Below are 23,457 nucleotides of genomic sequence, written 5' to 3'. Positions count from 1 at the left end.
AGGTAATTTTTTTGAAGGAAAATTTATTATATTCTGTTTTAGGCAATAAACATAAAACTCTTATCTATGAAAAATAAAGCTAAAAAATTGGATAACTATACTAAACGGATAACTATATTTACTTTCTAATTACTAATGAAAATATTTTAATATAAACAAAGATATTAATAATTATATTATTTCAATATACACAAAGATATTGATAATGTTTATTAGGAATATCTTAGGTCGTTGAACCTTTTTAATAGTAGTACACTCTATTTCTATTACTACCTCTATTATTTAATATTTATTATTTACAATAAAAGAATTGTTTGTATCATAATTAATACTCTTTGTTGTAATAATAATAAGAAACGGACAGAGGTAGTGCTAAAAATACGTATTCCGCCAAGATAGAACATTATTAGATGAATGTTAGATTCTATTGGTAAGGTTTTAGCAACCCCTAAATAAAGAATCAACCCTTATTTTAATATAAAAAAGTCACATTTACATAAACAAAGAAAAAAAGTTCATGTATATATTTGCAAATTAATTAAAGTTGTTATCTTATGTGTACTTACTTATTACCCTTCTACAAAATATATCCCTTATAAAATATTTAATCAGTTTAATTAAAATCTTAAAGGTTTTAGTTACCCGAAAGCAATTATTCCTTTCGTTTGTTCGATATTAAATGTATCAGATTCATTATTAGTATAATTGTCGATGCGTATTTTTAACCATTAATATCTCTCAGACTATAAACTTACATAAGTTATTTTAAAAGATTGACATAGCGAAACATTGAGATCAATTTAAACATGACTTACAAACCTTTAATTTTATTTGTACCACGATATTCATAAAAAGAAATACAAAAGACATGTAAACTATTGAAAGTCAAACTATATAGCAACTAACTTAAAGTAAAAGTTACCCTCGGCAATGAACAACAAAACTATTGCTGCTATTATTATTTTTGCAACTACGAAATTTGACACTTCCATCTATGCAGTACCACGATATGGCTAGAAGCATTCATAAAAAATATTCCAATAATAATATGCATCAAAAGACCAACTCAAAATTTTATTAATTTCTTAAATAAACTCATGATTAATTGATTAATACTTAACATTGACGTACTTAAAAGCCATAATTTTAGACACCAGTTTTGATACTCCTAGCCTTAGCCATAGAAACCATAATTTTAGACACCACTTGTTCCAAATCATGTATTATTCTTTCAATCTTGTCCATATCTTCCTCCGTCTGCCTTGCATTCTCAACCGCTTTCGCAACTTCAACCACCAAATGCTCTTGACGATTAACACTATTGCACAATAATGAATACATGTAAATTATTTGTTTATCCGCTTCCTCTTTTTCGTCTTCAAGCCGTGTAACTTCTGCACTTAACCGCACGACTTCAGCCTCTAGTGCTCTCTCCCGCTCCCTCATGATGTTTTGAGATTAATTGATTCTATGAAATTGATGATTATTGGTAATGAGGCATGAATAAAGAGTGCGAGTTGGATATACTTATAGGGTTTTAAGAGGGTTAAAAAGAGTTGATCATTACAAATAAATATAGAATGTTTTTATAGATTCATTGCTTGATTGCTGACTATATAATAGGTTGTGATTAGTTGTATGATTGTATCAAATCTATGATGGTGGTAAATTGGTAATAGTGTCCTATTAATTTCCTTATTCAATTTCATTGTAATACGTGGTGTAATACGTGTATAATAATCCACTTTTTTTAGGTAATTAATCCAATATGTCAAGATTATTTTTACTATAACTATTACTCATAATTTTATTTTATTTTTGTTAAAAAAAAATTATGTTATGTTTGTCTAATCAGCTTCGATCATCGAAGTCAATGCAATCATCAAGCTTTAATTATGGAAAGGACATAGTATACAATAAGATAACATACAGTAAAATAAGTATTTTTTTTTTCTTTTTTACTCATTTGGATTGCTAAACCTAAGATTGGATCAATCCCCATTAAAGACAATTTGGAATAGGTATTTCTTTACCCTTACTCCTCACTTTCAATAAGGTTGTTTGCGTTTCAAGTCGGGTTAACCAGTAAGAGGCTCCGGTCAAATATTATAATTGTTAGGAGGAGAGGGGGATTTTAAGATAATTAAAAAGAGCAACAGTTACTGCGATATGAACTGAAATGGATTTAATAATCGTGTACGCATCATATATTGCATTGTGAGGAGAATACCTTTTACAAGGCAAGAGTTCAACAAATCATTGACAAGGTACAAAGAAAGGGTTGGCCATCGAATCTTGAAGATAGATTGCAACTGAACCGGTGAAACATCTGGCGGCAACTGCGCCACCAGCTGTATCACTGACCATTTTGAGCAACAAAGTTAAAATACAAAATCTAACACATATAAATTGGGACTAACATAAATACAGTGTCAAAATTATCCCACAGTATACAATTAATACAAATTTAGTAAAACTGATCATAGGGCAATATAAGCTTAATCAAAATTTGTATAACATAACTCATCAATTTCCTGACTGTCCAAAAAACTTCCCAGAAATGGTTGCCAAGACATTTAGCATTATGACCTCATCATCAATTTCAGCCTTTTCAGCCCGCAACTTAGCACAACTTCGAAGCAAACAGCGGAGAGATGCACAAGTATCAGCATCCAATGGAGTCTCAATTACTGCACACAGAGCAAAGAGCCATGCACAATCTTCCTTTGACAAATCACTTGCACTCTCAAACAAGCTTATGCGTCTTCTCAGCATTGTGACTCTAGTTATAGGGTCCATTGCTAAGACTGCAGATAATGTTGGAGCTCCTGATGTCAGCTTAAGTGACGCTAAATTAGGAGAGGTGTTACTCTTGAGTTTATGGTTAGCAAAAATAACTGATTCTGAGTCGGCAGAAACAGCATCACTGGTATTCTGAAGGCTTGATAGATCCTACAGCCAAGAAAATACAGGTCAAAGAACAATGATTGAACTCTAATGGAATTTAATATTTACTAGAAATCAATGGAAAATAAGAAAAATAAAATTACTTACCAGCCTCAACTTCGAAAAATCAGTAATGAACTCATCCACCCATGGCCTCTGTGGAACAAGTTGTGGAGGGCACTCCTTGATATCAGGAATATCGGGCATGTAAACACTCTGGTCCTTGACTTTGATATCAAGCTTGGCTATCTTAACTTTTGGAATATGCTTAGCTTCCCACCTATGAGAAAACACAATGTAATCTCAGTACAAAACAGTCAAGTTGTTACTAGTGCCCCCTGAACCTACTAAAACATTTACAAGCTTTCTAATCAAGAATTATCAATTTTCTTCTACTTTTCATCTTGATTGTTAAGAGCTTCTAGGCTGCAGGAGCATAGCAAAGGGAAAATACTTTTCAAAGCTAGATCAAATGTTATGCTATTTGTCTTTCAAGTGGCACGTATATGTATTTCTGACAAGAAAAAAAAAAACGCAGTTATTTTTTGTTTTAGCAGCTTTCTTCTTGCATATGAAAACCTTGACTGTGTTTTGATAAATTTTATGCGGTCAAATTGTAAATAGCATGGTTTTGGTACTTAATGAGAGTCTTATTATTGCCCAAAAGAGGTATTTGTGCACCTTTCTCCCACTCCTACTTCAAATAACTTGTCTAAAAGGCAATACAGTATCACAGATACACAAGAGTGAAAAAAAATTATATCCAAACCAAACAGATCAAATCTCTGCTTCTTGCTTTCGACTTCTAAGATAAAGAAATTGGCTTATTTCACTAAACAGATCATATGTCAAATGTGAAAAGAAAAAAAAAAAAAAAAAAAAAAAAAAAAAAAAAAAAAAAACTGCCAATGTAATTTCTGAAGTTTAAATGCCCTAAGACGTGATGAGAAGGGTTCTTTGGCCACTGATAACTGAAAGTAGGAGCACATCACCCACAAGTGATTAGAATGTAACCCAATATGTCTACTTTTCAGATTAGACTGTTGCTTGTTTCAAGAGAAGAACAAACCAAAAGGGTTTATTACGCAAAGGCAATCCTGTGAACTGAACTAAACTGAACCTGAACCTCGTTTCCTATTCTTATATACTCCATAATTCAGAATACGTCATAACAGCAAACAATAGATATTGATAAAGCACTAACATGTCTAGAAGTAACTATAAGTAACTGAAACATTAAAACGCTACTTAAGATGTGGTATGCCCGACTCATGGTCATTCTTAAAGCAAACTCATAATAATATGTCAAACTTGGAGAATATACTCCAAGAAAAATATATCTCTACAAATGAAAACAGGGAGACTAAAGGTGGATAGTTCTTTCCAGCAGTATCAGAATAATTACAACCTAGTGTGACCTTAACAGGAGCATGCTTCACATCTATTACTAGTATACTAGTCAAACGCTCAATTTGGATTTTGGCTGGAATCTACAGAAACGTAGTACACTTTTGATATAAGCAAAGCCTCACTTTTTCATTGCTACTATAGGAGTATGAATTGGGGCACATGTACTTAGTAAGTGCAGGTTTTCTTATGGCTGGAATCTGCAGAAAGGTAGTAAACTCCAACATAAGGCATGCCACACTTTCTGTAAAACGTAAATTGACAATGTGTTACCAACTCACCAGCATTTTCTTTTAAGAAAGTCAGCACAATTGTTTTAAAGTGAACAAACTTACAGAATTCAGAATCTTTGCAATTTGCATTTCAATGAGATACTTCCATTAGTTAATTTTGAATTTTTTCAAAAAGTACTAGAGGTCTCATACTTAGGGGTTTCATACTTGAAAAATGATGTATTGACCAAAAAGTAAATGTATAAATGAACCATCTCCCAAAACGGAGATGTTAAACTGCATAATTCTTCTCCTGTTTTTTTCTTCTCCACCCCTTTCCCCACCCTTAATCTTACTTGCTTCACCTTTCATTATGACTGCAGTTAAAGCAGCTTCATCAACGCCTAAAAACATCTCATAATCCCCCTTATTCTCCCTAAGTCTTAAATATCTACTTTTCATCATATACTTTCATTCCTGGTTTATGTTTTGTGATTTAAATATCTTTCTATTACTCTGTTTTCAGATTATATTTCTGCCACTGAAAGACTAATATGAATAATTAGAGCACTGCAAGTCTACAATATACAAATGATTTTAGGGGGAAAAGGAGGGACAAGTGAAAATGAGCAAAAGAGAACTTTCTCTATCTTATCAGAGAGACGGACGGGAAAAAAAAAGCATACATTCATGATACATGCATAAATAGCCATGAAGGTGATCAGTAACCAAAAAAAAAGTGGTTCCTGATAATAAAGCCAGGGACATGTTGTTTACTATTGACAAAAGATACTTGTTTCAGAATTAAGGCATTTTTTTATGAAATACAGCTTTTGTACTCATTTGATTTGGAAATGACACAATTGACAAAAGATACTTATCAGAATTGTAATTTTATTAATATTTTTATTTACAAAGAATACAGCAGAGTTTTCCGCTAAGATGCTAATGGGATTAAATTGCCAAGTTCATCAAATTAAATGCTCTACATCGAATTCACCACCTTATGGTGCATTATTCAGGCAGCCAAAATTGCAAGTCATGTAAAAGCTCCGAAGGTCAAAGTCTTGGAGGAAATAATAAATCTTTTATGCCCCAAAAATAACAAGATTGATTTAGAATATCAAACAGAACTTCCAGTCCCAAATTCCCAATGAACAAGAATAGAGACAGCATGCAATTATTTTAGAACTAAGAAAGTACCTGCAAATAACTTACGAAATAGCAGGGGTTTGCCCAATAAAGAGTGCTTATTGATATTAAAATTGATGAATAGGTCGTCATCAAAAAAAAAATAAAATAAAATAAAATAAAATAAAAGAAGCAAGGAAACTTAAAAGAATGTAGTATACCTGACACGTCTCAGGTATTCTAATCCATCTTCAGGTGGCCCAGATTCAAAATCTGGTTCACCTTCAACCTTAAAAGCAGGTCTATGAATGCCCTCAAATTCATCATCACTCTCTTCATCTTCACTCCAATCCCCTACCAAATCATCACCATCCTTGCCACTATGGTCCCCCTCACAAGTACAATTTGCAGAACTAATAATTTCTGCATCACAACTTGCATTTCCTGAACACGATTCTCCTGAAAGACATCATAGAGCTTAGCAAATCTAAACTGTCAAGGGAATTGACATCCTATGGTTGCAATAGAGAAAGATATGGGAGTGAAGTAACAAGTCTGCAATCATTCAACAGCCAAAGCACTCATACAGATGAAAATCAAAGCAAAATTCACTATCAGATATTATTCACATATAGCACCATGCTACTCGCAATCAAGTTCTATACAAATTGAGCAAGCGGTCATCTACAACACTAATACACTATCGCACATAGGACACTATATACCAGCGGTATTCACAACTCGAACTAGACACTATCAACTTGGACTAGTAATCAGGCATCAAGATCAAATGTCAATTGATCAGGCCTAAGCAGTTAGTAGCTATCTTCTTTCTTCTGTAGATAAACATGTTTGGATTATAGCATCTTCCCATTGCAGCAGCCATACCTGTGACAAAAGAAATCGATCTATCAAATTGACACAACCAACAAAAGAAGATAACTCAAACAACAAAAGGCATAATGACCCCACCCACTTTCTGATAAAACAGAACTACGCTGCATGAAGTGCCAAAGAACGTGAAGTGTGAGAGAAAAGCTTGATGATGAATGAGGAATAAAAGTTGAAGTACACTGAAGCATGTCTCAAGATTCAATTAAGACCATGCAGAGACAATGGTTGAGGAAAACACAAGGAAGAACAACGGAAAAAACCTCTTTTAACTTGCTGGAACTAGAATCTTTATGACTGTGTTTTCCTCCTCCCGCGAACACAAAACAAAGCCTAACGATATGATACAAGAAGAGAAAGGCAGGCTACAAAGCAGAAACAGACAGAAATAGCAGAATCGAAGCTGTGTGCATCTTTATCTCCCAACATAATTAAAACAATTTAATGAAAACCTCCAGAAAATTTCAAATAAATACTACTTGCTCAATCCTATCCAAGTCATGTTAGAAGTCTTAGAACAGAAGGGACAACAAGTTAATGTTAGTTGATGATTATTCTCATTGACCAATCAAAGAGCCCTCCCAAAATCAATTGTACAGGCCAGTAGGGAAGACAAGATAAGGAAAGGATTAAGAGGCAAACAACAATGGCAATAGTGAATTTTGTAGTAGGTAAAATTTTCTGGAAACTCGATGAACATATCAGACAGTTACAGAGCACTATGACGTTTTGCAAATAAAGTTTCAGATAAGCTACCCCGGTACCTCGACAGTTTTTCTACCATGCATATACACATCAGCAAGGCTTGAGTATACATCTGTAGTATAGCCTAGAAACATCAAGTAACCAAGGAAAAACTAACATTGGATAATAATATAATCAGGCAAACATCAATCAAGAGCACAGACCAAAATCGTTTCCCTCTTATTGGGGATGACAGCCAGAGAAAAGATTCTATCACCTCTAAACCACAACAAAGTTGTATTTTTGCATGAACCCAAACAAATCATACTTTCCACAGGCCAGCAGTGCAAAAATCACACAAATCATTCAAGATTATCAAGAAACAATTCAACAATTACTTCAAGACTGAAATGTACAAAGTAACAGAAAATAATCCAAATTTCCAACATAAAGCCAACAAAAAATGTTCAACAAACCATGGAAATAACTCAAATCAAGGACAGAATTCGTAGAACAAAGAGGGAAACCAGAACATACCCAAAAATCCTTGGTTTTTGAAAGTAGGAACATGTGAGCAAGAAGTACCCAGAAATCCTCCATTGTTAAAGTTCTTCCTACCACCACCAGTCTGTTGATTCTTAAAACTACCCAATTCATCATACTCCTTCTTCACAACAGCAGAAAATCCATTGTAAATTTCAAACCAAAACTTCTTCTGACCTTTAACATTCACATATCTCATCACCTCCATATCTTTCCTTGAGTACATACACTTTCTCTTTTCTCCATTCAAATCAGCAGCTACAAAACCAGTGTTGGTTCTTGCATTACTCTTCTTCCCCTTCCTTCGATTTCGCTTCGCTTCAGCCATTGTTACATCATCAACGAATGGAGCACCAACCCCAAGAAGCAAAGTTCCGTCAATCAACTCAATCTTCAATGAACTTGTTGAATCTTCACCCTTTACCAATTTCTGCAAAATCCCATTAAAATTCTCCCCCTTTTTTGCAGATTCCAATTGCACAACCTCACTTACAGCTTCAACAGATTGATTTTCCGAGGAATATTCATCTTTAACTCCAACAAATTCATCAGAACCCTCATCAATTTCCCCCAAATCAGATTGAGGAAGTTCATCCTTTCCATCAAGATTCAACAGTTCCTTGGAATTAACACCTGATTGTTCAATTTCAGCAAAATTCCCAGAATCTTGGAGAGATTCATCAGTCATAACACCGTCTTCAGAAAGAGAGAGCTTCGCCTTTTTTGGGGATTGTTCTGGGGAAGAATCAGTTTTCTGGGTTTCAGCAATACCCACTTCAAGAATTGAGGGTTTGGCTTCCAAAGATGAAGGAAGAGAGAGAGTAGGAACTGGGTGTAACGAATTGAGGGGTTCGTGGTCTGAAGGAGGAGAGACCATATCAGTGATTCTTCGTTTGTGGGAATGAGGAGAGGTTTCAGGTGATGTGAATGGTGATTCTTCCGCCATTGTTACACTGCTCAGAATCAAAGAACAAGGAGAGAAGGAGAGAGGAAATTGGAGGTTCACAATATTACAGAAAGAAAGCAGAAATTGAAAATTTAAAAATTGATTGAAGATTGAAGAATGAAGGGGAAGGAAATGAGAATTAAGGAGGGTTTTATAAAAGGGGTTTTTGAGACGGTTGATAACCGAACGGACAAATGACTGAATGTCGAGCTGTTTGAGTCAAGGTTTTGTGGTTTGAGCCTTGGAGGCTTGGAGCTTCGAGTGAAAGCTGGCATTCGATCGGGCTGGCCGGCTAAATTTGGTCGTGACTCGTAAGTTCGTGACACAAAATGAGCACGAACAAAAGCATAGTACGATATGGTTATATAATTGGAATTTATACCATGGCGTTTTTGTAAATAGTTTGGAGCAAGTCCCTATTAATATCCTATTTTAACAAGTTTTGTTAATACAATGGCAGTTTTGAAAATATTAGTCTCGAAATTCGCATATTATTCTTTACACGTTAAACTCCATCTGCTAACTTATACTAACGGAGAAGACCCACCTTCTCTATTTGACAATGGAGGAACGAAAGAGAAGACAGACCTTTCACAAGCATTCTCTCGCCTATGTGTTATTAACTTCCACCATCAAGCCCACTAGCCTCACCCGCCCCACACTCAAACAACAAGGTGATAGTTTCAACAAGGTGCCATCGAATTAAAAGAATAACCTAAGAAGAAAAATTAAGAGTATGGCTAACCCCAAAAATAGGTATTTTACTTCCCTCCTGTTTTCTTCATTAAAGATGAGTTTTTCCTTCTTCTCCATACAAGATGAGTAAAGATGAGTTTTGTTACATAGAGTTCTTTCTCCATTAAGGTTTCTTAAGAGACGGAGTTGCAGGAATTGATGGCAGCCACCAAAGTTAATTAACTTCGTCTCATAGTTGTTCCACTATTAACTTGTATTTTCTCGATAGTTTAAATTTAATTTAGCCTATATATTTTCATATACTCTCAAAGTATGGTTGTTTCATATTATCATATATATACTTATCATACCATCAAATAAGTCGGGTTCATTGGATGGTCTAATTATATTATAGAACCTTTTTCTATGTCATTTTATGTTGTCTTTCACACTTTTCTTTCTCTCGTTTCTACATATGTCAGTTTTTGTCTATTTTTTTCCTGGGCCAATACATGGTCTGTCACAAAAGGAGAGATTTCACGGCACAATATTATGCAACCAAGATTATAGTATTAGGTTTGAGCACATTTTAATTTGGAAAAATACGTCATAATATAACATAACAAAGCACGCCAAAATAAATGAAAAACAAATTTGACTGAGGCATACAAGTATGACATGTTGGCTTGGGTTATCCATTAAAAGTTTTTGCAAGTTACAACACATTGCAAGAGGGATGGATCATGGGTTGCGCCTAGGCGCCTAGCCAACCATGGTGACCTGGTCTTAATCATAATATAGACTATAAACTAAAATGACTAATAGTCTAATACTAAATCCACATTTCTCTTACTTCTTATTAACTAAAATGACTTGGTGTTAATCATAATATAGACTATAAACTAAAGTGATCTGACTACTCTGTACATCTGATCCCCTCTCTTAGGCTATGTTTAATTTACCTTCCTTTTGTTTATCTAATATGATTTAATATTTTTTTTTATTAAATCTAATTGGCGAAAGTACTAAAATACATTAAAATCCATACACATTTTTTTTTAGAAGTAATCAAAATTTGACAAAATCTACCCGCTAACTTTGGAACGATACTATTTTTAACGTTTGAAAAAAGCTACTCAAACACTACCTCTGTGTAATCCCCCGCATTTTAAAATATTTTATAAATGAAAATTTATTTTATTTATAATATTTATTTGTTATTTTTCATAATTTAATTTCAAAAGTTTCAAATTATTAATCTGGGTCGAAAATTATTCGAACAAATTATTTTATGCACCTTTATTCTACAATTTATGTCCAATCACACAAGCCTAACCCATTTGTTACCTTAATCGACCCATTATTTTTATGAGGCTCAATCTTCCTATTTACCCTACAATTCTCTCCTATAAATACCCAATGAATCTCCAAAAAATTTCCCACACAAAGAGGTTAGTCTTATTTTCTTTCTCCTTAGTTTTATTAATTTGTGTAATTATAATTATTGATTTATGGGTTTTGATTTTATTATTTAAAATTAATTTGATTAGTATCAAATTGTATTTTGATGATTAAACTTTATAATTTCAGATTTTATAAGTGTCATAATTTTCAGATTTTGTAAATTTTATAATCTAGGGTTTTTAATTATTGAAAATCATGATTTTAGGGGTTTTATGAACAATTGATTTAGGGCTTTTATAGTAATGATGTTTTGAAATTTTGGTGATTATAACTAATGACTATTTTAAATCAATTCCAGATTATTTTGAACACTAAATTCGGGTTTTAATTTTTAGATTTCCGTTCATTAATATTAATCCCGTTTTAATCCCGATCAGGTTCTGAACTCATCCGATTTTGACAAAAAAGTAGCGTTTTCCATGTGGAAACAACGTTTTAAGAAAGAATCACCACCTTTGGTAGTGTGCACCACCCTCTCGTGGCCAAATTCAGCCTCTAAATATGATTTTCGGGCAGTTTTTGATTTTAACGAAGTTTTTTTTATACTTAAAATATTATCCTTGAGTTTGATTGATAAAATTAATTATGTTTAAAGTTAATTAAGCATAAATATATGTTTTAAGTGCTGGAAATAGTTTCTAAGTATTACTTTTGATGTTTTATAAAGAGGGTTTAATCACCCATTAAAAGGGATATTATTAGGAGTTTTTAAATAATTTTAAGATTTTTATTAAACTTTAAACTTGCTGTAATTTCACGTATAAGAGTGTATTTTAAGGTTTTTATGATGAAAATTTAAAGAACTATATATAAGCCTTTAATTTTAACTAAAAGAAAGGTTTTAAAGTGTTGTTTGATTTGGATTTTGAAGGTTTTAAAGTAAGTTAGTATTGCTGTAATTTTGATTGATTGGGTATTGATTGAGATGTTATTATTTGGTTTAGGAGAGGAGTTTATTGAAGGTGATTTCTAGTTAGTAAAGTGACATACATATTCGTTTGCTCAAGGTATGTACAAGTTACGAAACCTTTCTTTTAGGTGCATGTTTAAGGACGGATCGAGAACTTAGTATCATGTATAAGGATGACTGGGTTAACTTGTTTGGTTATACATTGTGAATTTCAAATGATGTGCACTATTTTATATTGCAAGTATTATTTGTGCTCTAATTATACAAGGTGTGCTTAGAGGCAAAGGTATGTGATTGGTGTAAAGATTAATTTATTACTCATTCATGATCATGCAAACAGGATGAGTAAAGGAAGAATTCAAGTCTTATAAGACGAGGTTAAGGTTTTGGGGTGCCTTATGCACTCAAGGTGTTTATACACCGATGTAGTAAAGGAATAAATAATAAATGTTGTTTGTCACTAATAAATCAAGAATCTAAATTGAGAATTTGCCATGTTTGATTGAATTGTTTTTGGGATGTTTGTATTGAAATGTATATAAGTCACCACCAAGTCTAAACCTGTAAATCACGTAAAATGCAAGATGGATGAGCAATAAAACTCTAGAATGGTGCACATCTGGAGTAATGACAATCAGGGGGGTTGGGGTACATGGGGTTTTAGCCGTGTACTTTTATCAAGGTCGTCTGATCTACGAGTCTCCTATTTCAAATATTATTTTTCTAAAACTAGGAGTTAGGTGAGATCTCATACTAACTACGGTCATAGAGTCGCGCCCGTGATCGTTGGATGTTTATTGATGTTTCCGAAAGGAGGCATGGGGTTTTTCTTTTATTGATGTTCCAATGGGACATGGGTTGGACAACCTTGTCTATTGCTAAATCCAATGAATTAAATAAATGAGTTAGTTAATATTAATTAGTGAGGTCTTAATAAATTTAATAATCGAGTCATGAATTGAGTCTGTATTTAATGATGCTTGTGCTTGATTATTAGTAGCATGTTAGGTATTTTCTTAATTTATTTCGCAGCTTGTATGTACTCAGCTTTGCTGACTGCGTGCTTTTGTGTGTGTCTTTCTTTGGTCATGACCTTCGCCTTTCAATGACCCTGTGACGATCCAATTTTTACACTTGTAATATTGGGTAGCAGAATAACCACAGATTCATACACATGCAGCATTCATCAGGGTTGTGGGATCTTGAGTAGAGAGTTGGTTGTTTGCATTTTATTTCTTTTGCAAGTTTGAATTTATTTTAATTCGATTTTATTTGACACTAATTCTTTTGGGTTTGAATTTATTTGAACACTAAATTTAATCACTTACTATTTTTATTGGGTTTTGAATAAGTGCCTTAATGGTTCCAAGTTGTATGGTTTTAAAACTTATTTATATCTCAGTTGGTTTTTCCGCTGCTATTTTCTGATAAAGCCTTAACGTTTGAACACGTGGCGGTAGCACGCCAGCAATTCACTTGGATTTTGTTCAGGGTATTCACAGATTTTCAAGAGAGAATTATTGGGGTATTACACTATGTCACTAACCGCTATCTGAACCATTACCCAAATACTACATTGCTTCCTCTACTAACCGCTTTTTAAACTACTACTTAGCTAAATGATTAAACCGCTAATCAGTACCTTAAAAGCTATTGCCGAAGGTCCAAAAAGGTTCTTAAAACCAACCCGAAACATCCCACCAACCAAAACACCCTCATATCACCGTTGTGATTGTGAAATTGGGTAAAAAAAAAATTTCACTTACTAACCAGCTATCTCCGATTTCAAAATTCAAAATCGTCTTCAAAAATTGGCATACTTTCTCTTTTATTATTGTATACTCCACTACAAACTGTTCATCATACCTCCATTCTTCATTTCTTCTCTTCTCCGGCAATCATACTATACTCTACCATTGATTCAAACGTCGAGGAGAGAGAAAATTTTCTGGGGTTTCTCTCTTCTCAACAATGGTGTTGTTGGCCGCAAGCGGCGGCGACACCGTTAAACTTTTCGATGTTTCCGTTGAGTCCGGCGATCCTTGTTTACTGAGTTATACTCCATCGCCTGGTTTTCAAGTTAACTCCGTCAAATGGAATCATACCAGTTAATTGTTATTTTCCCTTTTTTTGGGTTTTTTTTTTTTTTTTTTTTTTTGGGTTTTTGAATGTTTGATTTGATTTTGATTTCTGGGTTTGTGCAGATTTGGTGGTTGCGAGTGCTGGAGATGATAAGAAGATTACATTGTGGCGTAAAAATGGACAGAGTATGGGGACTATTCCTATTTTAGGGTCTGAATCTGGGGACAATATTGAGGTGATTTTGTTAATTTTTTTTGTTTTGATTTAAGTGGGTTTGTTTTTGATTTTGGAATTTTGATTGCTGAGTTTTTTTTTTTTTTTATTTAAATGGACAATACTGAATTAATTGTTCTTGTTGATTTTTAGAATTTTGTGTTGAAGAGGAAAAGAGTAGGAAATGAGGGTAGTTGGGTAGCCATTGTGGGAGTATCTTTTGTTATATTTGATTTCCTGGGCTCATCTAGAGTTAGGTGTAATCAGGAACATCTAAGAATTTGTGCGAGTTTTTGTTTCGGGGAGGTTTTAAGTATAGTTTTGGGTTGAAAGGAACAAGAGTTGGAAATGAGGGTAATTATGTCACCATTGTAGGAGTATCTTTTGTTGTATTTGATTTTTAGAGTATATCTAGAGTTAGGGGTAACCGGGAACATTTAAGAATTTGTACGAGTTTTTGTTTGGGGGATTGTTATGTGTAGTTTTGGGTTGAAGGGAACAAGAGTTGGAAATGAGGGTAATTATGTCACCATTGTAGGAGTATCTTGTGTTGTATTTGATTTTTAGAGTATATCTAGACTTCTAGAGTTAGGTGTAACCGGGAACATTTATTTGTACGAGTTTTTGTTTGGGGGGATTGTTATGTGTAGTTTTGGGTTGAAGGGGACAAGAGTTGGAAATGAGGGTAATTGTTTAACATTTGTTGGAGTGGATAGTTTTGGTTTTCTTTTTGTTTTGTTTGTATTCAATGTAAGACCGGCATACGTTGATATTACCTTTGGGTCACTTGTACCTGACCTTAGAATGGCCTGTTGTTTGAGGATTAGACGAAGAAGTTGGAAACCAAAATAAAAAGAGTTAAGACTTTAGAACAAAACTACTAGATGAGGAAATAGTTGAAATAAAAAGTTTTAATTGTGACATTTCTCAATTTAGATGGCTAGGTGTGAAAGTTTGGATTAAAGGGAATTTTTTAGAGTATTGAGGTCTGACAAGGGAAGGTGAACAGGTGATGAATAAGGTGTTGGACTGGTGGTGCTTAAAGAAGGCAATAGTGGTGGGAGAATCATTACTCTTGTTACTTCGCTAGGGTTGAACTATTCTATTACTGTAGGGGAGTAATGAACCGTTAATCACTGTTTGATGTTTGATTATGGAACTATGGAACTTAACTAAAGTTGTCGGTGATTTAGGTGCTACTTGCTAGTGAATTCAGTTAATTGTTATCTCGTATACTTCCTCCATTCCCCTAATATTGTAACACTTACCATTTTAGGAAGTCTCACAAATATTGCAACATTACCATATATGCACATGCTTTCTCTCTATCTCTCTCCTAATCTCGTGGGTCCTTATCTTAATTCTCTCTATCTCTCTCCTCATCTTAAATTTCGTGTCTTCCCCCCTTGTTGCAATATTAGGGGATTGTAGGAAATATATATAATGGTACCAAACAGGCTTGGTTAAATTGAAGTTTGGTTCAGTGTTAACCTTTGTATTTATATTTCAGAGAAATTATTTTAGGTAGAGTGATGCTAACAGCTTGGGAAAAAGGTTAATAATTCAGAGAAGTCTTTTTTGGTTTATGAAAAGCTATGTATGTCTCTATGGTGCCGAGTTCATAAGTTAGAATTCAAGCTCTCAATCTTGCATATTGTTGTTATTGTATTGGCATAAGTTAGAATTTTCTATGAAAATATGATGTTTAGCACTCCTTACATCCCATGAGGACCACTATTATTGATTCATCACAGATGTTATGTATTTGTAATGGCTGCATGTTATAAAACCAGCACCGTGTTTGTATTGTGGAATTGTAAACAGATCTTAGGGGGAATGCAAAAATAGATTTGAGAATTCATAAAGATGAAGGATGTAGAATTCAGACAAATAATTGATATGATTCTATATGTGCTTCTCTTTTGATGATGTTGTAAAATAAGATGGAATATCCATGTGCCAAACATTTTTTTTTATCATTTGATCAATTTTACAACCAGTAGGCCTAATGCCAACTAAAGGCTAGCTTGAAGTTATTTATCAAACAAGTCAAGGGTGGTAAAGCTATGGGATAAATGCATATTACTCCTTTTGTCGTCTTCTTAATTGTTTGATCAATCAATTTTACTACTAATATGCCTAAAGCCAACTAAAGGTTGGCTTGAATGTATTCATCAAACAAGTCAAGGACGGTGAAGCTTTGGGATAACGGCGTGTTACTCTTTTTGTTGTCTTTCATTTAAAAATTATTTGAAGGTTTTGTGTGGTAAATGCTGCTTTTTTTCTCTCATATTTCCATGTATTGAATATTAGCTGCACCAGTTTTAAATATTGGTGTGTTAAAGTATGTTCTTGCTTTTAATGTTTTACGGATGGGTTCCAATTCAGGAGCTTTTTCATGATAATTTATCTGACTGCAAGTTGGCTTTTGTTCAAAATGAAACTGAGTACGCTCTTTATAAGAAATTCAAGCGGATTGTATATATGAATTTTTTTTACGATAAACTGGATTCCTGGATCTGATTCTCTTTTGTGGTGTTCCTGACAACATTATGACTAGTCTGTGAGAGTTATTTTAAGCCTTTGTGTGTGTGTGTGTGTGTGTGTGTGTGTGTGTTGGGGGGGGGGGGGGGATGCACCTGCGTGCATGCGCTTCTAATTTTGAAGGTGGTTTTCTACTCTGTTTCTTTGATTTTTATCTGAAAATTTTCTGATGTATTACAGGAGGCTATATCATCCATTAGCTTCAGTAACAAATCCTCTAGATACTTGTGTTCCGGGGGAAGTGGTCAAGTTGTTAGAATATGGGATCTACAGAGAAAGCGTTGTATCAAATGGTTGAAAGGTCATACTGGCTCAATATCAAGTGCTATGTATAATTGCAAAGATGAACACTTGGCTTCCATCAGTACAAACGGGGATCTTTTGGTCCACAACCTTGCCTCTGGATCTAGAGCTGCTGAACTGAAGGATCCTCACGGACAGGTTGGTTTTCTGTTTCTGTATCTCGTCAAGACTTATACATCCTTCTGTTTTGGCTATGCTAAATGCTCATGTATTGGATGTTAAGACCAGATGTTGAGAGTACTTGATTATTCTCGAGTAAGCCGGCATCTCTTGGCAACAGCTGGTGATGATGGCTCTGTTCATTTGTGGGATACAACCGGTAGAAGTCTGAAGGTATGTACGAGATGAATTTTATGTTAAGAGGCATTTATGATCTTTGTGTAATTTTCTTTTTTTTTTTCTTTTTATTGAAAAACTTTCTAGATAGCACCTGAATCCTTTATGTAAAGATAGAAATCTGATTTGTGCTTCCCTTTCATGAATTTCTGTGAATATAGGCCAGTGGTGTTTGCTTTTTTTTTTTGGAGTCATGTACCTTCCATTTCGTTGAGTTGGTTACAGATTACAGTTACTGTTGGTACAAAGATTAAAGATAGGAAAGAGTCAGAGAGAGTTTAGCAAGTAGGTCATGTGTAAGAAAATGTAGGACAGATAGTATTGTAAATGGGGTTTATGACCTTTATGTAACAAACAATAGGAAAAGTTTTGGGAAGTGGATCTTGTGTATGAAAAATTAGGGAAGAGAGTAACCAATTTAAAAGAACGGAGGTTGTAATCTATGGCATTTGACTTTTTTCTATTACTTTATCTGATTTTTTATTAGTTGACACATTTTATTTAGGCACGCTTTCCAATGTATACTTTTAGATGTAAATAACTAAATATCTTTGTTTACGTATTTTAGCAAAAATTATAAAATTGGGTATTTGGAAAATAGATGTTGAAACGGAATCTATCAAGAGCGCACATGAGTACATGACTATGTTTTTTCTAACAATAAATCACAAATCAAAGTCAATGTATGTTATGTGAATAGTGCCCAAAGTCAAAATGTGTCAACTAAAAAAAGGAAGAAGTATTTAATGGTTGTTGGTATCTTGGGTTTGACAATCGGACCCATTGCTGTTAGTTGATAGATTTAAAATTGATTGTAGAATTTGATGTAATCATGTAGGCACTTAACAGTAGAAGGATTTAAATTACCAATCTAATATCCATACACTTGCCAACCTGTTGTAAAAAAAATTTGAAATCTGGTTTAAAATTTCAGGAATTTCAGGTTATCTAATTTCTTGTACAATAGCCTTGTTTTTTTTTTTTTTTTATTTTTTTTTTTTGAGAATTATACTAAAGAAATAGATATAGCCTTACACGTTTACTCCTTTGTATTCAATAGGTCTCTTGGTTAAAGCAGCATTCAGCACCTACTGCTGGTCTGAGCTTTTCTCCTTCAAATGACAAGGTCTGGTTTTAATTTTCTCAAATTTTGCTTTTGAATCTTGTAAAATTTCTAAAGACATTGAAAGTAATTTGCTAACACGGAAATTTATGCAGATGATTGCTACAGTTGGTCTTGATAAAAAGCTTTATACTTTCGACTCAGGCACGAAAAGGTCTTCGTTTTGCATTTCTTATGAAGCCCCCTTTTCTTCATTGGCATTCAGAGAGGATGGCTGGATATTGGCTGCTGGAACAAGCAACGGTCGTGTGGTTTTCTATGATGTTCGTGGAAAACCTCAGCCTTTTACTGTTCTTCGTGCTTATGGACATTCAGAGGTAACTTTTGTGGTTTACAGATCTATACGTTAAATCGTCGTATTCCCTGCTCTTAAAATAAGAAGGCAAATTGTTCATGGCTTCCTGCTATGCTATTATTTCAAATCAATGTCAGCCATGAGGATTCTGAATTTAAAGGGCTGAGATCTCTATGACTCTATGAGCGCAAGTACCAGATTAAGGCTTGTGTAAATTAACTTATCACCCTAACAGATATTGTCTCGTCGGTGTATATGAAGGCTCGTACGTCATTCTTGTAAAATTGCGGTTATGAATTTTAATACTATTCATGAGATAGAGTATTGAGGTAAGGTTTACCATTATAGCAGTCGGTACTAGAACTCCTGATAAATAAAAACTAAGAACTAGCTAATAAAGGGGCTGGATGCATTTTTTCATTACTCCCTGGTTCCAATGCCTTTGAATGGCTTGATCACTTAATGGAATTATGATTAGAACCAGGAACTATTCATCTAAGTTATAGTGCTCACAAACGGCTTGTGAACATAATTTTTGAATCACACTAACTTATATGATTGAGCGAGCCTTTGTTCTTGTTCAAGCTCAGCTTACTTATCTAATAAATGCATAAGTGTGTTGATCCTGGGATGGTCAAAGTCTCAGCTCATATACACCCTAATTTACACATGCATTGTGAAATGAGATGTTTGATGTTAATCTTTGGAGAGATGTGCACACGCTTTTTAGGGGACTCTTTCAAATTTTTAAGTCCGCAACCTAGCCAACCCCACTTATGATGGAGGAAGATTTTTGTGGATGACTATACAGAATAATCACTTTTGGTTCATGTAGCCGACCCCACTTATGGGATTAAGGCTTTGGTTGATTGGTTTAAGTCCACAATGTGATTGGGGATGTCTTGCATCTGTTGTAGTGAAAGTAGCTGGTACTGTTTCAATTTACCTTACCTGTTCGAAAATATTTGACTAAGCCATTAGTATCTTTAATAACTGATAAGAAAAATTATTAAAACTTGCCTAAAATAGAAATGTGTCAACTAATAATAAACTGTTTTTTGGAGAAACTAATAATAAACTTCCCAAAGAGGAATACGTGTCAACTAAATAAAAATAGAGGTAGTATTTCGTTACATATAAATCACGAAAGATGGTCAAGGAGAGTGTGTGAATAGTTCTACAGTAAAATCGTATTAATTAAAAGAAATGAAGTATATCTAACTTTGCCGCAGACATCGAGGATAAATTAATATATGAAATATATTAATGTGTAGGAATTTAACTCTTTTGATTAGTATATCTGAATTTTTTGGGAGGCTTTCTAGTGTATTTCGTTCAGGAAATCTTTATGAGCGGAGTTAAATATGAGTTTTGGAGTAAACTAAGGCCTTATTCTGTTCTCCTTGGATAAGGGCCCATAAGGCCATAACAATTCAACCATTTAAAATTAATTCAGATAAGCTCAAGTAAGCTGAGACAAGGATTAATAAGTTTAAATAAGGGCGAATCTGTTCAGAAAAGGTTAGTCTAGTAAAACGAAAGAAGCCTAAGTATTTGGGAAGGTTTTATTTCATTCTTTTTACTTTGTTATTTGTCAAAATCGTAAGTATTTCTGACTTTGACATTAATTTTTCAGGCTGTCACAAGTTTATGTTGGCAAAGATCAAAGCCCGTCGATGTGAATGAGAAAAACTGCACGGCTGATATAGCTCTTTTAGGAGGGGCTGTCGAGGACTCAATTTTAATGCCTGACCCGCTTCCTTCTGCAACATTAACCAGTGCTCCACAAGCAACAACTTTTTCTGGTCCTCGTCGTTCGAGCTCTGCTGTGGAATCATCCTTTGCTGCAACTTTTACGAACAATAATCAGAATTCAGAGGAAACTCCTCATAGAAGCTCATTGAGGACTGGTGGAGTATTGCCAAGATTACAAGCAACTAGGAACTATAACTTTAAGGATGATATGGATGTTTTCTCCCCACTCTTAGATGTTCCAATCACACCCTCACTTGATAAACTATGGAATGACAATGATTTATCCCGAAAAGACCAACCTGGCGATAAAAAAGTCTCTCCACTATTTCCCAATCGAAAATTCACACTTCCGGAAACTGTTAATGATATACACCCAATTTTTGACTGGAAACCCGGTCCAGCTGCTAAACAGGTATGGATTTTTCTCTTTAATCTTCTCAGGTTGTAGCAACTTGCATGTGATTGCATTAATAATATCTCATGAATGTTCAAGAACTGCTGCAACTGCATCTTTGCAAGTAACTGTTATCTTCATTGCCTGTTAGTTTGAAGATATTGTGCTTATCTGGCTTTTGAAGTATGCATGATCTTTGTTTGTTCTCTCTTGGTCATTGTGATTAGATTGAATATAAAACTAACAATTACATTTCTAGTAGTAAAAACCTGAAATGGGGAAAAATTGTATGTAATACATATTCTATTTTAATTTTAATTTTTCTAATAAAGCTTATCTATAACAAATCTGCTTGTTTATAGCAAATCAATAATTATTAATTTCCTCCAGTCAAAAAAAAAAAAAAAAAAAATTATTAATTTCCTACAAAGGCCACAATTATTGGCCATACATTTTCTGTCTGTTTACATACAGATTGTATGGTAGGTTAAAGATTAAAAGAATTTGCACTGACTCTAAATTCACAACGGCATGTAAGTAATGATAGTATATCTTGTATGAATTTATTTTTGTTACATCTAGTACAAAATTTTCTAAAAATATTTCAGTTAACTTGCAGACAAATTTTGTCAATTGTGTCCTCTGCTCATTAAATAGCACCTCTCTTAGTGATATAGCTGAATTTGGTGTTGAACTTACCAGCTAAAAGTCCAATTTTTTGTTTTAATTTGCGGCAATTTTATTTTTCTAGGATGACTTCCATTCATCGATTCCCGGTTCCACTCCTACTGCATCGTCCAGAAGTGAGGATTCATCTATTACTCCTCCAGAAGCATGGGGTGGTGAGAGACTATCAGATAAGATTGCCCTTCATCGTCAATCTCTAGCATCACGTCTCAGTATGTCAACATCTACCAGTACATCGACTTCAACGTTCACTGGATTGCAAGATCCATCTGCAAGCCAGTCTGCCTTGAGTTACTCCACGAGCACAAGTCTTATGTCAAACTTTCGAGCAAAAGATACATCATCTGGACAAGAAAATTCACCTGGAACATTTGGACATGTCCCCTTTAGTGCTCTCTTGAATGTTGGTTCAAAACCTGCCACAGGTCAGGCAAATCCTGAAGCTATTGGATCTTTGAATCCTTCCCGAAGATTTTCCACCTATGCTGAAAGGATTGGCAGTTCTGCAGCATTTACTGATGGAGTTTCTGCTTCATTGGGTTCGCCTAAAACCAAGAAAACAGGAGTTGAAACCCGGGAAGAACTTCAGAATAGTTTGTTGGCCAGATCTGATACAACATATGCCGCTGAACCTGGATTGCTTCCATCTGTTAATGTATGTATTAACATAGATGTGTTAATTAACCACATGCTGTATGATTTGATTTTGAAATGTATTTTCTGAATTTTTTGCTACATTTTTAATGATGAAATACCATGAATAAGACTAAATAAGTTCCTTTTCCTGCTTCAGGGAGCACCAAATTTACATCAGAGAACACCTCAAGCTGACCTGCAGCACGGATCCTCCAACTTCACCCTTCAACTGTTTCAACATACGCTACAAGAAACTCTATCATCCTTCCAAAAATCAATACATGAAGATGTGAGGAATCTTCATATTGAAATTCTAAGGCAATTTCATATGCAAGAGGTATGTGTCATACTAGCACTTATAATACACTTGCTCTGTTTTCTAGGTTCTGCAAACTTGTTACTGCTTTACCTTCCTTGCTCTGTACCTTTCTTTCTACGCTTTGGTACACTGGTACTTTGGTGCAATTGCTCACATGTTGGCGGTTTCATATCATTGTACAGACAGAAGTTTCAGGTTTTATGAACAGAGTCGTGGACAAACTAGATTCTCTTACGGAAGAAATTCAGGCATTGAAGAAAGAAAATGAACAGCTTCGCCAATTGCTTTGAAAACTCAAAGATCTTCGGATTTTCTTTGTATTCTTTTATTTGGAGGAGGGTGTTTGGTTGTTGGTTCCATTTTTATTCTTTCTTTTTTGGGGTTTTCCTGTATGCATCACCGAGTGGGTGATGCTTTTTTTTTTTTTTTTTTCCTTTTTAATTCCAATTTCCTGAGCCAAGACAATTTTTTTTTTTTTTTTTTTGGCTTAGCATTGCAGGAAATTATGTGATTATAGCTAGAGAAAATGAGTGTTAGGATTACAAGGCTTTTTGTCTCCGTGATTTGAATTGTGTGAAAAAAGAAAAAAAAAAAATGCTAATCCTTTTGATTATCAAATTATGCAGTTTGGCCCTTGATTCAAGATTTCAAATTCAACCCAATTCTGTAATGAGAATTAACTATTACTGAATGCTCTCGTATTCCAGAACCAAACATTGAAGAGTATCTTAGGTTGGTGTGTACCAAAATGATTGATTAGTGATCTCAAAACGATTATGCATGGGAACTTGAGGGGAGATGGGGGGAGTGATGATGGGATCGAGTTGCTATGGAGTCAATGAGCATATTTCGTTTGGAAAAAGCTTCATGTAGATGTTCGTATTGGCAGTATGTTCTTATTTAGAGTTTTTTTTACAGAAGGAATGTAACTTCTGTAAGGCCTTATTAAAGCTTCCAAAGT

General features: G+C 34.2%; 2 protein-coding genes across 2 annotated transcripts; one reads left to right on the top strand and one right to left on the bottom strand.

Annotated features, from left to right (window-relative positions):
- Window positions 1-2,396: 2,396 nt before the first annotated feature.
- Window positions 2,397-9,009, bottom strand: LOC110722098. Its single transcript, XM_021901335.1, has 4 exons — window positions 7,809-9,009; window positions 5,918-6,155; window positions 3,055-3,226; window positions 2,397-2,952 (listed from the first exon to the last, which is right to left on the bottom strand). The coding sequence occupies exons 1-4, from the start codon at window positions 8,758-8,760 to the stop codon at window positions 2,527-2,529; spliced, it is 1,788 nt and encodes a 595-aa protein (XP_021757027.1). The 5' UTR covers window positions 8,761-9,009; the 3' UTR covers window positions 2,397-2,526.
- A 4,392-nt stretch (window positions 9,010-13,401) lies between these two features.
- Window positions 13,402-23,187, top strand: LOC110722096 (protein NEDD1-like). The gene is made up of 10 exons (XM_021901334.1): window positions 13,402-13,916; window positions 14,014-14,126; window positions 16,829-17,089; window positions 17,180-17,284; window positions 18,348-18,413; window positions 18,506-18,727; window positions 20,342-20,872; window positions 21,606-22,196; window positions 22,335-22,514; window positions 22,679-23,187. The coding sequence occupies exons 1-10, from the start codon at window positions 13,781-13,783 to the stop codon at window positions 22,784-22,786; spliced, it is 2,313 nt and encodes a 770-aa protein (XP_021757026.1). The 5' UTR covers window positions 13,402-13,780; the 3' UTR covers window positions 22,787-23,187.
- Window positions 23,188-23,457: the final 270 nt, after the last annotated feature.

The sequence above is a fragment of the Chenopodium quinoa genome, unplaced genomic scaffold (assembly GCF_001683475.1).
Source record: "Chenopodium quinoa cultivar QQ74 unplaced genomic scaffold, ASM168347v1, whole genome shotgun sequence".
Lineage (NCBI taxonomy): Eukaryota > Viridiplantae > Streptophyta > Magnoliopsida > Caryophyllales > Amaranthaceae > Chenopodium > Chenopodium quinoa.
The sequence above is the reverse complement of the archived record's forward strand: the minus strand, read 5'-3'. Positions and strand labels throughout refer to the sequence as shown.

Coding starts and splice junctions, on each gene's coding strand:
- LOC110722098 (XM_021901335.1), bottom strand. CDS start 8,760: ATGGCGGAAGAATCACCATTCACATCACCTGAAACCTCTCCTCATTCC. Junction 6,156..7,808: donor CAAAAACCAAGGATTTTTGG/GTATGTTCTGGT, acceptor GATGTCTTTCAG/GAGAATCGTGTTCAGGAAAT. Junction 2,953..3,054: donor ATTTTTCGAAGTTGAGGCTG/GTAAGTAATTTT, acceptor TCTTGGCTGTAG/GATCTATCAAGCCTTCAGAA.
- LOC110722096 (XM_021901334.1), top strand. CDS start 13,781: ATGGTGTTGTTGGCCGCAAGCGGCGGCGACACCGTTAAACTTTTCGAT. Junction 13,917..14,013: donor CGTCAAATGGAATCATACCA/GTTAATTGTTAT, acceptor GGGTTTGTGCAG/ATTTGGTGGTTGCGAGTGCT. Junction 18,414..18,505: donor TTTCTCCTTCAAATGACAAG/GTCTGGTTTTAA, acceptor AAATTTATGCAG/ATGATTGCTACAGTTGGTCT.